We start from the raw sequence: 12,954 nt of genomic DNA, 5'->3' as shown, positions 1-12,954 counted from the left end.
CTTAGTCCAATGGTATGGACTACTGACTCTAAATCTGAAGGTTGTCGGTTCAAATCCAGGGTGGAATTTTAGATTTAAAAATTTATGTCTTTTTGGGTAAATTTAAATTTTATAGTTAATTTCGTAACCACAAAAAGTGTGAAATTATGCTTAGTCCAATGGTATGGACTGCTGACTCTAAATCTGAAGGTTGCGAGTTCAAATCCAGGTTGGAAATTTTAGATTTTATTTATTTTTGGGTAAATTGAAACTTCATAGTTAATTTCGTAACATTTAAAAATTGTGAAATTACACTTAGTCCAATGGTATGGACTACTGACTCGAAATCTGAAGGTTGTGGGTTCAATTCCAGGGTGGAAATTTTAGATTTTAAAATTTTATTACTTTTTTGGGTAAATTAAAACATTATAGTTAATTTTGTTACCTTTAAAAATTGTGAAATTACACTTAGTCCAATGGTATGGATTACTGACTCGAAATCTGAAGGTTGTGGGTTCAATTCCAGGCTGGGAATTTTAGATTTTAAAATTTTATTACTTTTTTGGGTAAATTAAAACATTATAGTTAATTTCGTAACCTTTAAAAAGTGTGAAATTAGGCTTAGTCCAATGGTATGGACTACTGACTCGAAATCTGAAGGTTGCGGTTCAATTCCAGGGGGGGGGGAATTTTAGATTTTAAAATTTAGTTCTTTTGGGGTAAATTTAAACTTGATAGTTAATTTTGTAACCACTAAAAAGTGTGAAATTATGCTTAGTCCAATGGTACGGACGGCTGACTTGAATCTGAAGGTTGTGGGTTCAAATCCAGGGGTGGAGTTTTGGTTTTTGAAATTTTATGTCTTTTGGTTTAATTTAACTTCATAGTTAATTTCGTAACCACTAAAAAGAGTGAAATTATGCTTAGTCCAATGGTATGGACTGCTGACTGAAATCTGAAGGTTGTGGGTTCAATTCCAGGGTGGGAATTTTAGATTTTAAAATTTTTTATTTTTTTGGTAAATTGAAACAATATAGTTTATTTCGTAACCGCTAAAAAGTGTGAAATATGCTTAGTCCAATGGTATGGACTACTAACTCTAAATCTGAAGGTTGTTGGTTCAAATCCAGGGTGGAAATTTTAGATTTTAAAATTTTATGTCTTTTTGGGTAAATTTAAACTTCATAGTTAATTTCGTAACCACTAAAAAGTGTGAAATTATGCGCAGTCCAATGGTATGGACTGCCGACTCTAAATCTGAAGGTTGCGGGTTCAAATCCAGGTTGGAATTTTAGATTTTAGATTTTATATATTTTTGGGTAAATTGAAACTTCATAGTTAATTTCGAAATATTTAAAAATTGTGAAATTACACTTAGTCCAATGGGATGGACTTCTGACTCAAAATCTGAAGGTTGCGGGTTCAATTCCAGGGGGGGAATTTTAGATTTTAAAATTTTATTTCTTTTTGGGTAAATTTAAACTTGATAGTTAATTTCGTAACCACTTAAAAGTGTGAAATTATGCTAAGTCCAATGGTATGGATTGCTGACTTCGAAATCTGAAGGTTGTGGGTTCAAATCCAGGGTGGGAATTTTAGATTTTAAAATTTATTACTTTTTGGGTAAATTAAAACATTATAGTTAATTTCGTAACCTTTAAAAAGTGTAAAATTATGCTTAGTCCAATGGTACGGACTGCTGACTCAAAATCTGAAGGTTGTGGGTTGAAATCCAGGGTGGAAATTTTAGATTTTCAAATTTTATTACTTTTTGGGTAAATTAAAACTTCATAGTTAATTTCGTAACCTGTAAAAAGTGTGAAATTATGCTAAGTCCAATGGTATGGACTGCTGACTCGAAATCTGAAGGTTGTGGGTTCAAATCTAGGAAGGAATTAAAGATTTTAAAATTTTATTTCTTTTTGGGTAAATTGAAACTTTATAGTTAATTTTTTAACCAATAAAAACATTGGAATTATGCTAAGTACAATGGTACGGACTGCTGACTTTAAATTTTAAGGTTGTGGGTTCAAATCCAGGGTGGAAATTTTAGATTTTAAAATTTTATTTCTTTTGGGTAAATTGAAACTTGATAGTTAATTCCGTAACCACTAAAAAGCATGAAATTATGCTTAGTGCAGTGGTTCAGACTGCTGACTCTAAATCAAAAGGTTGCAGGTTCATTCCCACGCTGGGAATTTTAGATTTCAAAATTTTACTACTTTTTAGGTCAATTGAAACTCTACAGTTAATTTTGTAACCACAAAATAGTGTGAAGTTGTGCTTAATCAAGTAATACGGACTGATGACCCTAAATCTGAACTTCTGAAGGTTGCTGGTTCAAGTCGCACAGTTGGAGTTTTAGATTTTAAAATTTTATTAATTTTGAGGTCAATTGAAATTTATATTTTTTTCAAGTTTGAAACCAGTCCACACTTCTAGTCTAGCAAAAGCCAAAAAGTGAAAAAGCAAATACTTTTAGCTTGAAGCAAATAGTGAAAGCATTTGCTCTCATTTTTATTCATGCAAATAAAAGTTATGCTTAAAAATATGTAGTAAAAAAAAAGCAAATGCTAATTTTTATACATACGACCAAATGTTTCAATGTTAATCATAATTGCATCGTTTATGTTTCAGTAATAGATTTGAGGACCTACATGGATCTGTTTGGGCCTACAACGACGCCCATTCACTGAGCGGATTCGGGATTGCCCATCGAGAACTCGAAAAGATAGGAGAGACCAAGGCCAGTTGCTTTGGTAAAATTTTTCATTCAGGTAAGACAAACTTCCATGAAGACTCAACTCATTAGTTCAAGTCCCCCCCCCCAACTAAGCCCTAAGACAACACTGAGTGTACACTGTTTACAAAATATGTCCGGTTTTATTTAGTTAAGTGGCTTTCAGGCTGTTAGTTCTCCCACATTTTAATGGTGGTCCCTCATTTGGCATGCTGTTGGAAAGAACCAATTTTCAACTTTTGTTCTTGTGAAAATCCTGTTGCGTGACATCACAGCCTGTGTTGTGATGTGAATGAGTTCTACCTGATTGATAAACGTGACCCGACTCAGAGGTGGCATGTCTTGGTGACAGTCCCTCGCTTGTCAGTTGGTACAGAATGTCATTTGGTGACAAGTGAACGTCCTTATCCAAAGTCAAGGAGTCATGTCCCACAGTATCTCCGGGGTTATCCACGATGTTGCCGAGCGGCTCCGAATCCTCCTCAGACGTTATCGTCATGACGACTGTCTGCTCCATGTTCCCAAGGGTGCCCTCCGAGGACGACATCATGGACATGTGTGAGATGTCCTGTGATTGGTCAGCCAGGTCTGGTACCAAGACTGTAGATTCAGCTGCAGATTCCTCGGGGGCTGATTTGGATAATGCGCAGGCCTGAGTGTACAGCCGTAGCTGTGCTAGATGGTGGTGCAGCAGCTGGGTGTGCTGCTCAGATATGTGTTGCAGTAACTCTTGCAAAATGGACTGGTTCTCGCTGTCGTTGGTTAGACGTTTCAAACTGGACGTGTGAATCATGGACAGCTGCTGCTTGAGTGACGTGTTTGTGTTGGACAAATACTCAACCTGGAGAGCAAGAAGGATGGGCAGAGAAATTATTTGTTTACAGATGGAATTTTAATAGACCAATCCATTAGGCTCTGCCCCATGATGTGTAACCAATCACAACCATGACAATGCACCCCAAAGTCTGACATTTATGCACTTTATGATGTGTGCAGTTGGAGCATGAATGCTTAAGAAAGCACATGTGTTGTTGCCCAGTTATTTAGTGCAACTAGAGTATGAGTGAAACCACGAATCCTCTACACAAGGATAAACTACACATCTGAGCTTGTGTACAAAATGTGTGCAACGGTTTGTCTGCATTTATCATAAGCAGCGTCAGCGCATAGAACAACGTAGAACGTGTAGAAAATGTAGAGCAATGACAACAGTGCACACCATGATCGCCCACAGCCATGACAGCTGGCATCCTAACAGAAATCTGACCACTGAAAGAACGCAGTCGCATTAGTGTGCCTGCATTAGTTCTGATCAAGGTATGTCCCCCCTCCCACTTTTGAGAAGCGATTGACGTCCTTGGTACCTGTTGCATGCAGGGAACAAGATCCAAACTCATTCTTAGACCAAGACCAGATGGAATGCCCACTCACCTTTGTACGAAGCCTTTCTATAGTGCCTTTCATCCTGTGCTGTCTGGGCCAACGTGGTCTGCTCCTCCTCAAGAGTCTTCTCCAGACTTTCCTTCTCCTGCAGCAGCAGCGACAAGTTGTGCTCTGTGTAGCAAGTCTCGTCCTCCAAATCCTCTTGGCTTCCTACGTCTGGTATTTCAATAAGGACAACTGTTTACGAGAGGGAAAGGTTAAGCAATTATCCTGGATAATGATTCCTGTAATAATGAAAGTCGGTCATCAAAAGGTCACTCCAGGTGTGGGCTACACAAAGAGGGGAAATGATGGGAGGAGTTTATGGAGTAGAAAGGTCGACATATATGTTGCGCTTGAATGGGACAGATGATATGTAGCGGTAAAAACAGGATACAGGCAAGAAAGTCCCCAATGATGCAGTGTGTCAAGAACATGTAATTCCTTGTAACTGGGTGCAAGCAATCACTCACTTTTTCAAACCTTATTCCTAACAAATTCCAATATTTAATTAACTGTTGAAGTCAGCTTTCAAAATGTATTGCCACCCTGACTTATTATATTTTTTTTTTGCTTAAAACCTTCGAATCTTCCAAAATTCAATCAACTTAAAATAACACCAGTGGCACACTCTTTGCACCTTTAAATTCCAATTTGTAAAATCCACTGGCAATATTGGCTCTTACCCACCCCAACCCCCTTAAAAAAATGCTGAATTTTTGGTGGTTGTTTTATTTATTTTTTAAACAAGTGCAGGAGTGAAGACAACTATATTAAACATGCTGTTGTCTACCCATTCCCTTCTTTCATATGAATTCACGATATATCAATTGAAAACAAAGTTGGGGGGGGATGGGTTGGGGGGGGGGGATGGGTTGGGGGGGGGGGGGAAGAGTGCTTCCTTGTATCAAATGCCTCCCCCTTGGCTTTTTGGTCAGCTTCTTCTAATTATCCTTCACTGCTGGTGGCATTATCCACCTTAACCTCTGGGTAGATGCTGAAGGATTCTTGGAGGGTCAGGGTTAATATTCTTACCATCTTACCTTCCCCATTGGCAGTGCTCTGGCTCGGATCATTGATGCAGGCATACTGGTACTCGATTTGCGGCTGCTGCCCGTCAGTCTGCTCATAGCCCCGGGGATGATGTGTCCGTCTCCGATGGCTGCTGTGACTGGGGGACTATGAGGTGTGTTACCAGGCTGGCACTGTTGGGTGCTGGGTCAGTGTATGTAGTGAAGATCTAGTTGACATACTGGGTAAAATGGTGGTGTGAAGTGGTTGAGGATGATTCAATGAGACAAAACCTGCAGGGTTGCAAAAGATTCAATTTACACCGCAAATGTACAAGGAAAAATTAAAGTTCAAACTTAATTATTTTGAAAGACCCTAAGTGTTGGCATTTGATAAAATCCACCAAAATCCTTGTAAACCACCATACCTGCTCACAAGGTACATCAATTTCAACTGATTAAATTTATTTCATTGTTTTGGTTTTTTTTTTCATGCAGATTAAAGGGGACCATTACATTACAGCAACGGCACACTCAGTTGTCTTGAAACAGCACTGAAACTGCGAAGGTTAAAAAAATAAGTGCATTTTCAAACAGTTTGAGCCAAAAAGGTGTCTCTAATCATTCTCAAAAGAATAAATACTTGAGTCAAATGTTTGATTAGGAAATTTATTTCAGAGAGTCTTTAAAGCTATAAATAAGTCCAATGAGCTCCGGAATACAAGCATCAGGAATTTACAACATTTTCTGAGTGAACCATGGTAGTTTACCCACCTGTGCCAATGTTTAATAGCTTATCACTGTTGATGCAGTTTAAAGGGAATAAAAGCATGCTTGGAAGGTCTTAATCACTCTGTTTAAAACCGCTTGGAGTCGAAGGCGATGGTATTTATCAGGACCCAGACTCCAAGCGGTCTTAAACTTAAATACCGACCAAGCACATATTTATTCCCATTCATAAATACCTATTCAGTCAAAAAAATCCAAACCTTTTGGTAAAAAAACCTGATTTTGCTCAACAAGTTCACTTCATGTTTTTTTAACACCCCTCTTTAGCTAAATAATGGAGTGTCCAGCTCGCGAGTAAGATGTTAACATCTCCTTTTTTGGAGATAGGCACACGCGTCGCACATACTGCGCGATGTCATGCAAAACGCACCTGGGGCGTTGCGTTGTGAATTTAGGACTATAAAATACTGACTCACTGGTAGCATTGCGCATGCCTACGTGAGGACCAATAAAATGGAAAGAGGCACTGGATTTCATAGGAGCCAAAATTTCAAGTGAGACTGGAAAAGAGTTGAAGACCAGCCAGCCATGTCTTTATCATCCGTTTAAGACCAGCCACATAGCAGCTTCTCGACCAACAGGAATGGATAAACTGCCATAGGTATTTATGAATTGTGGTTTACATGTATTGTACGTGCAGTCTGATGTGCCCACTGGGATAAAATGAATTACATGATTGTAAAATTGACCATGACATACTGTACCCGAGTAATAACTATCTGTATTGTGGTCTCTGGATTACGGAAGTGTTGCTGGTAGTGTTTCATAGCCTTGTCCCTCCTGCTGAACCCGTTGTGACAGTGGTAGCAGTGCGAGTGGGCACCCTTGAAGTATTTCTGCTCGTGAATGATGCCGTGGACGATGCAGGATCTACATCACTGCAATATTTTAAGACCTGGGGAGGGATACAGTAGAGGATTGGTTTGGCAATTTTGACAAAAGCTGACAGCTATATGCACTTTGACAAAACATGAACTGTGGATCTTTTTATATGGTTCTCTTGCTGTAACAGGCACAAGTAAGCTATTGACCTGAGTTAGGACTCTTGTTCAGGCAGGCATTTGGGCATGGCCTGTGACAATTGAGTTCATCGAACACTGATATCTGCTAAGAATAACCAGCCCAGGTATCTGTCAATTTCATAAAACTCCCACAAATGCCACTACCTTGTCCTGCTGTCCACTACCTTCAACTTATCTTAATTCAACTCACAAACCTTTTCACAAACACGGACCACAAGTCATCTTGTAGCATGACTCATGAACAGAAAGTGAAAACATTGTCCTTAACCTAAAACTTATTTCTTGGGATCCAGTTACAAGTATGCAAGCACTTGGTCTTGTTCCCAAATGCAAACTCACCCCCAAAGTTGATGCCTTTATCCACGTGCTTGACCCTGTAGTGCGCCTTGAGGAGAATCTCATCAGTGAAGAGACTGTCCTGGGAGCAGAATGGACAGTGCAGATGCGGAGCCTTCATCAAGGAGTGGCTACACTCCCTGTCTGTGCATTGTATGGGTGTCCAGTCTGCCTCAGCGCCTTTCATTTGCACTGATTGATGCGCCTACAGTTGCAAAAAAAAATGAGACAACCGTCAAGTTTACATGTATGATGTAAAAAAAAAAATGTAAATGTATGAAACGGTAACACCAATTAAATCTTCACAGAAGTTTTCAAAGTGGAGAGGGGGAAACAAATTAGGCCAAATAAAAAAAAAAACATGTCTAGCGTCCCCGCCTGCTTCCTTTATGGAGGCTGCCTTCTTAGGTTTTTTTTTTTTAAACCATTTTTTTAAAAAAGTTTTCAATAGTGACATTAGTTTGGCCTCTAACATTGTATCTGTTGCATCATGGAGCTATAAACACATTTCAATAAAAAGCTGGTATGTAATTTGCTGAGTCCAATGGCGGCCATTTAAAAAAAAAAATGGCAGCCATCTTGATGAAAAATAGCCCGGTCGGGCGACCATTGGGGAGGGAAAAAAAAAGAAGGGTCTCCCGCTTCCTTTTTTTTCAAAAAGCAGGACCCTAAGCATATTCTTTTTGGAAAGATTCCCACATCTGGCCATCACTTGTCATCCTGTGCACAATGAGACTGGTCTGAAAATTTCTAAGTGTTTTCTCAGTAAATACCCCAATAAATTCCCTGCTAAATTTGACATACTTTCTGATGGCTGATAGGTCGCTGAAGGAAAACATTATTGATGGCCAGATATGGGAATCTTTCCAAAAAAGTCCTACTACTAGCAGTGGCACTAGCCATAGGGGTAATCCTTACTTTTAGAACACCTCTATTTTTTACGAGTTCTGTTCAAAACTGACTTTTGCAGATGTCTGTCCAGTACCAAAGTGACTTTTGCAGGCTAAAGCAGTCTTTAGAAGTCAAGAAGGTGTCATTGCCCATTGTTCAGATGTGCCAAGAAGTATCAGAATGTCAATTTTGAGTGTCATTTAGTCAACTGTTTTGGTGAGTCTTTCCCTTCCTATATAGGAACGGGGTCCTAAAAGTAAGGATTACCGCCATGGGGATAGCGAGCAGCAGCCATTCAATATTGTGAAGTGTCCGGAAACTGGGCGATTTTAGCTGGAGTTACCCAGCCCTGAGTTTTATCATTGGGCCTAGATGACAACCCAATGATAAAACTCAGGGCTGGGTAACTCCAGCTAGGGCGATTTCACATTTTGCTTTTTGTTTAAAAAAAGTCATACGAAGAGCAAGAGGTGTCCAACTTAAAAATATAAATAATTTTCCAGAATATCTTGGGTACCTACCACATGAATAGCCATATTCAACAACTCCTTTGCCTTGAATAATCACATAAATAAATTCTAGGGGGAAATGTCAAGGGGAAAAACTAACGTTCAGTGTAAACAGCGCCCTCCAGGAAAAAAAGAAAAATGTGGGTTTTAAAAGGGTTTTCCAAAATTCGATTTATTCCCATGCGGCTTGTTCTATTAAACCAATTTGAAGAAGAATAATTATGTAATTTCCACACAGCTACTCAGAAAGCGTGGGGTGTCAAATAAGAAGAGACAAATAGGTATTATTGGGCTTCCGTTACGGGAGACGCAGGCATCTCGTTAAAAAAAGAAGGATGCCAGTTCAATGATGAAGCTGCGAAGCTGCGAAGCTGCGAAGCTGCGACGAAGGCCGAGGTTTCGAAACAGCTTGCATGTGAGGGACACATGAGGGCAGCATTCAACAACATAAACACGCGACTCTTGACACATGCTTGAAAATCTGGCGCTACCCGTATTCTTCCGAGTGGCTGAAAACTTTCTTATTAATATTACGTCAGTATCAGTACTACAAGTTTGTTTTAATTAAAGGTAACATTAATTTGGTTGTTTTAATAGCTATTGGTGAAATCTGCATTATTTTATTTAGTGAAACGTCGCGCAGAAGTAGCCGTCATGGCCGCACTGAATACAGGTCAACTCGTACGCGAACCAACTCGTACGCGACCAACTCGTACGCGGGTCAAATCGTACGCGAACCGACTCGTACGCGGACCGACTCGTACGCGGACCGACTCGTACGCGGACCAACTCGTACGCGGACCAACTCGTACGCGTGAGTTTAGACGATTGGTTTAGCTCACATGGACAGATGAAATTAGGTTCGGTTACTCCTTGAACTATGAGGCTCCGCGTGAGCCTCATAGTTCTAGGAGTAAGGTTCGGTACGGTAGGTCGGCATAATTTTACCTTTTCTGAAAGATTGAGATTTTCAAATTAAATGTAGTTGATTTTTGAATCCGCCAGTGCTACTTACAGTAGAAGAATTCTGCGTGTTTTTTTTTTTTTACAAGTTCGCTTGATTGATTGGGAAGTTGTCTTCGCGATAACCAGTATGATTGGTTCCCGCCGCACCGCGCACTGTGTATAAAGAATGCATGATTGAATCGCTGTAACCTGTGTATGCCGCGGTACAATTGCTGGTTGGTTAGACAAGTAAAATGACAAGAAAACACCGATATTTGCGAGGTCTATTGTATAAAAAGGAGCTACTATAAAAAAAAAAAAGGAATATAGCATCACGCATGCTTATACAGTTGTACGGACAGTGTCCGCCAGTTTTTTGCTTGGGTCAGATAGTTTTTTAGTCCTAATTATTATATATCCAAATAATATTTTGTAAAAAAAGAAATGGGGAGTTGATTTTTATTTTTTGTTAAAATCAGAATTTTATATAATTTCACCGGAAATGCGAGGTTTCTTGGGTCAAATGCGATTTTCTTGGGTCAGAAAATTAATTTTTTGCTTGGGTCCGATAATTTTTTAGTCCTAATTATTATGTATCCAAATTATATTTTGTAAATTAAAACAATGGGGAGGTGAATTTCATTGATTTTTAAAAATTAGAATTTTATTTAATTTCACCGGAAATTCGAGGTTGCCCTGAAAATATTTTTTTTTCTTGGGTCCGAAAATTAATTTTTAGCTTTGGTCCGATAATTTTGAGTCCTAATTATTATGTCTCCAAATTATATTTTGTAAAATAAAACAATGGGGAGGTGAATTTGATTTATTTTTAAAAAATTGAATTTTATTTAATATCACTGCAAATGCGTGGTGGCCCTGAAAAGGACCGATTGGGTTTTCAGTAAGACAGTGCAATTGTCTATTCTCTCACTCCCAATCACACACAACGGTCACACATTGAACTACGGACTACCCGTCACACTATTCCCAAATTCTTCCCAACCATGCCAACCCAATCCTCGAAACCACTCCTAAAACGGCCCGCGTACGAGTTGGTTCGCGTACGAGTTGGCTCGCGTACGAGTTGGCTCGCGTACGAGTTGGCACGCGTACGAGTTGGTTCGCGTACGAGTTGTCTCGCGTACGAGTTGTCTCGCGTACGAGTTGACCAATCCGCGTACGAGTTGACTCGCGTACGAGTTGGTTCGCGTACGAGTTGACCTGTTTCCGCCGCACTCCCGTAGTCCGTAGACACACTGGCACTGCGTTTACAACGCTATTATTGATAATAGCGTTGTATCATTGTATCTAATTCGTCATGTGTGTTCGTGAAGAGTTTGAGATGCTGGAAAAAAGTCCATACTGGGGTACCACTCATATTCCTTAATATGACCTGAACAGTACCAAACATTGCCAAAAGTTGTAAATCTGATGAAGAAACACTGTTTTAAGGAGAGCAAACATTCTTTGATAATACGTGTTCTGTCATGGCCCATAGACTTTTAGCCCCACTAGTGTGGCCGTCGGTATGCTGCGCTGAACCTAAGGCCACACACCGTGGTCCGCGCACTACTGAGGACGTTTTCATAAAATTTGCAGGGAATTTCTTACATGTGGTTGTATTCTACGATGTCCCATCTATCACTTCTGGGATGCTTAGGTGTAATGTAGCTGGAGTTACCCAGCCCTGAGTTTTATCATTGGGTTGTCTATAAGGGCTGGAGCTAGTTTTTCTCGTAAACGATAGTATAGGCAAAACATTTTGGAAAATGTTCAATTTTGTCCCCGTTACACACTAATTGCAACTGCAACTCACCCTAAACTTGCCTGGAATAACCATTAAACAGGTCCTTGAAGTAAAAAACGATCCACGATGAAGATTCAGCCTACAATTGCAGTGAAAACAGGAGGAATAACCGCTAACCTGACAAGCTTACGGGCATGGCCAGGACCGTAATTGGTTTGTGCACAAAAAAAAAATTGTGTACAATGAATGGCGGTCGGTTACCGGTACCAGGCTGTCAACTAGTCGTTTTTGCCGGCTGGCGGTTGGCTGTTGGCGCATGACGTCGCGCGGAAGCGTAACACCCGATGACTGTTTCATGCACTCATATGAAGTTTACCACTCGCATCACAGCTGCGGTACTGGAACCGCAACCGTCATCGGGTGTTACGCTTCCACGCGACGTCATGCGCCAACAGACTTTCCTACCGTTTTTTGCAGTCAGACGTGAGTACTCCTAGGCACTAATTAAGTACAAAAACGTCCATCAAAATGCAGACATTTCCCACAGAACCGCTGCACAGTTTGCCCCTTAACTCCGCACTATACCTCATGACATACTCACGTAATATGCGCAGAACAAACATCGCTGGATTTTGTTGTTTTTTGGGCTAAAATGATGCAAAATATGCCCTTTCTGCACTAAGCCAACCTGACACTTGAAACGTGCACGCATATGATCCAGCGATGATTTTCAGTTGCAAAAGAAATGATAGTATGCGCATGCGTACAAATGCAAGTACTGTACCCCCCGCGGCGCACTCTGAGAGAACCAAAAAATCATTGCTGGATCATTCATATGCGTGCACGTTTCAAGTGTCAGGTTGGCTCAATGCGGAGAGGGCATATTTTTCATCATTTTAGCCAAAAAACCGACAAAATCCAGCGATGTTTGTTCTGTGCATATTACGTGAGTATGTCATGAGGTGTAGTACGGAGTTTAGGGGCAAACTGTGCAGTGGTTCTGTGGGAAATGTCTGCATTTTGATGGACGTTTTTGTACTTAATTAGTGTTTTGTGCTGCAAACAATTTTGCGGGGTTCTTCATCTACGTGGAGCCTCGTGGAGCCTCATAGTTCTAGGAGTAAAACGTGAGATGTGCCCATTGTATTTCTCACAACACGAGTGATAGCCCAACACAATGAAAGCCCAATGCTGATTGGCTGCTAAAAAAAATAAGTAAAATATTTTTTTTTATCAGCCAATCAGCAGTGAGCTTTTACATTGCATCTAGCTTTCACATTTGCCATCTTGGTTTTTGAGTCTGTTTTCTGGTTGTCGTCGTCTTTTAGTTCTACCCCTTAATTTCCCTCGTAAATCAAAGCCCTGCCCTCTTTCCACAAAATTAAAGTTTTGATAATAAAGAAGGTGTCATTACCACCTGTTCAGATGTGTCAAGAAATATCAGAATGTCACTTTTTAGTGTCATTTAGTCGGCTGTTTTGATGAGTCTTTCAAATATAGGAATGGTTCCTAAATGTAAGGGTTCCTAAATGTAAGGATTCCCCATATAGGTGTGTCATAGATA

The 12,954-nt window shown here is 40.0% G+C and overlaps 1 protein-coding gene and 1 long non-coding RNA gene across 4 annotated transcripts; both read right to left on the bottom strand.

Annotated features, from left to right (window-relative positions):
• Positions 1–2,835: 2,835 nt before the first annotated feature.
• Positions 2,836–5,349, bottom strand: LOC119725874. 3 transcript variants are annotated; one of them, XM_038197474.1, is made up of 3 exons: positions 5,185–5,349; positions 4,151–4,339; positions 2,836–3,560 (listed from the first exon to the last, which is right to left on the bottom strand). In XM_038197474.1, exons 2-3 carry the CDS (start codon positions 4,181–4,183, stop codon positions 2,952–2,954), a joined length of 642 nt encoding a protein of 213 aa, XP_038053402.1. In that variant the 5' UTR covers positions 4,184–4,339; positions 5,185–5,349; the 3' UTR covers positions 2,836–2,951. The 3 variants fall into 3 exon arrangements, with proteins under 3 accessions (XP_038053402.1, XP_038053408.1, XP_038053413.1); XM_038197480.1 differs by having other exon boundaries at positions 5,177–5,307; XM_038197485.1 differs by having other exon boundaries at positions 4,151–4,318; positions 5,185–5,302.
• A 4,383-nt stretch (positions 5,350–9,732) lies between these two features.
• LOC119725902 lies at positions 9,733–10,081 on the bottom strand. Its single transcript, XR_005270754.1, has 2 exons — positions 9,854–10,081; positions 9,733–9,817 (listed from the first exon to the last, which is right to left on the bottom strand). It is a non-coding gene; the product is annotated as an uncharacterized LOC119725902 (long non-coding RNA).
• Between the last annotated feature and the right edge of the window lie 2,873 nt (positions 10,082–12,954).

This window comes from Patiria miniata, unplaced genomic scaffold (assembly GCF_015706575.1).
Source record: "Patiria miniata isolate m_02_andy unplaced genomic scaffold, ASM1570657v1 HiC_scaffold_1, whole genome shotgun sequence".
NCBI lineage: Eukaryota > Metazoa > Echinodermata > Asteroidea > Valvatida > Asterinidae > Patiria > Patiria miniata.
This window is presented reverse-complemented; position numbering and strand designations above follow the sequence as displayed.

Coding starts and splice junctions, on each gene's coding strand:
- LOC119725874 (XM_038197474.1), bottom strand. CDS start 4,183: ATGAAAGGCACTATAGAAAGGCTTCGTACAAAG. Junction 3,561..4,150: donor TAGAAAGGCTTCGTACAAAG/GTGAGTGGGCAT, acceptor CTTGCTCTCCAG/GTTGAGTATTTGTCCAACAC.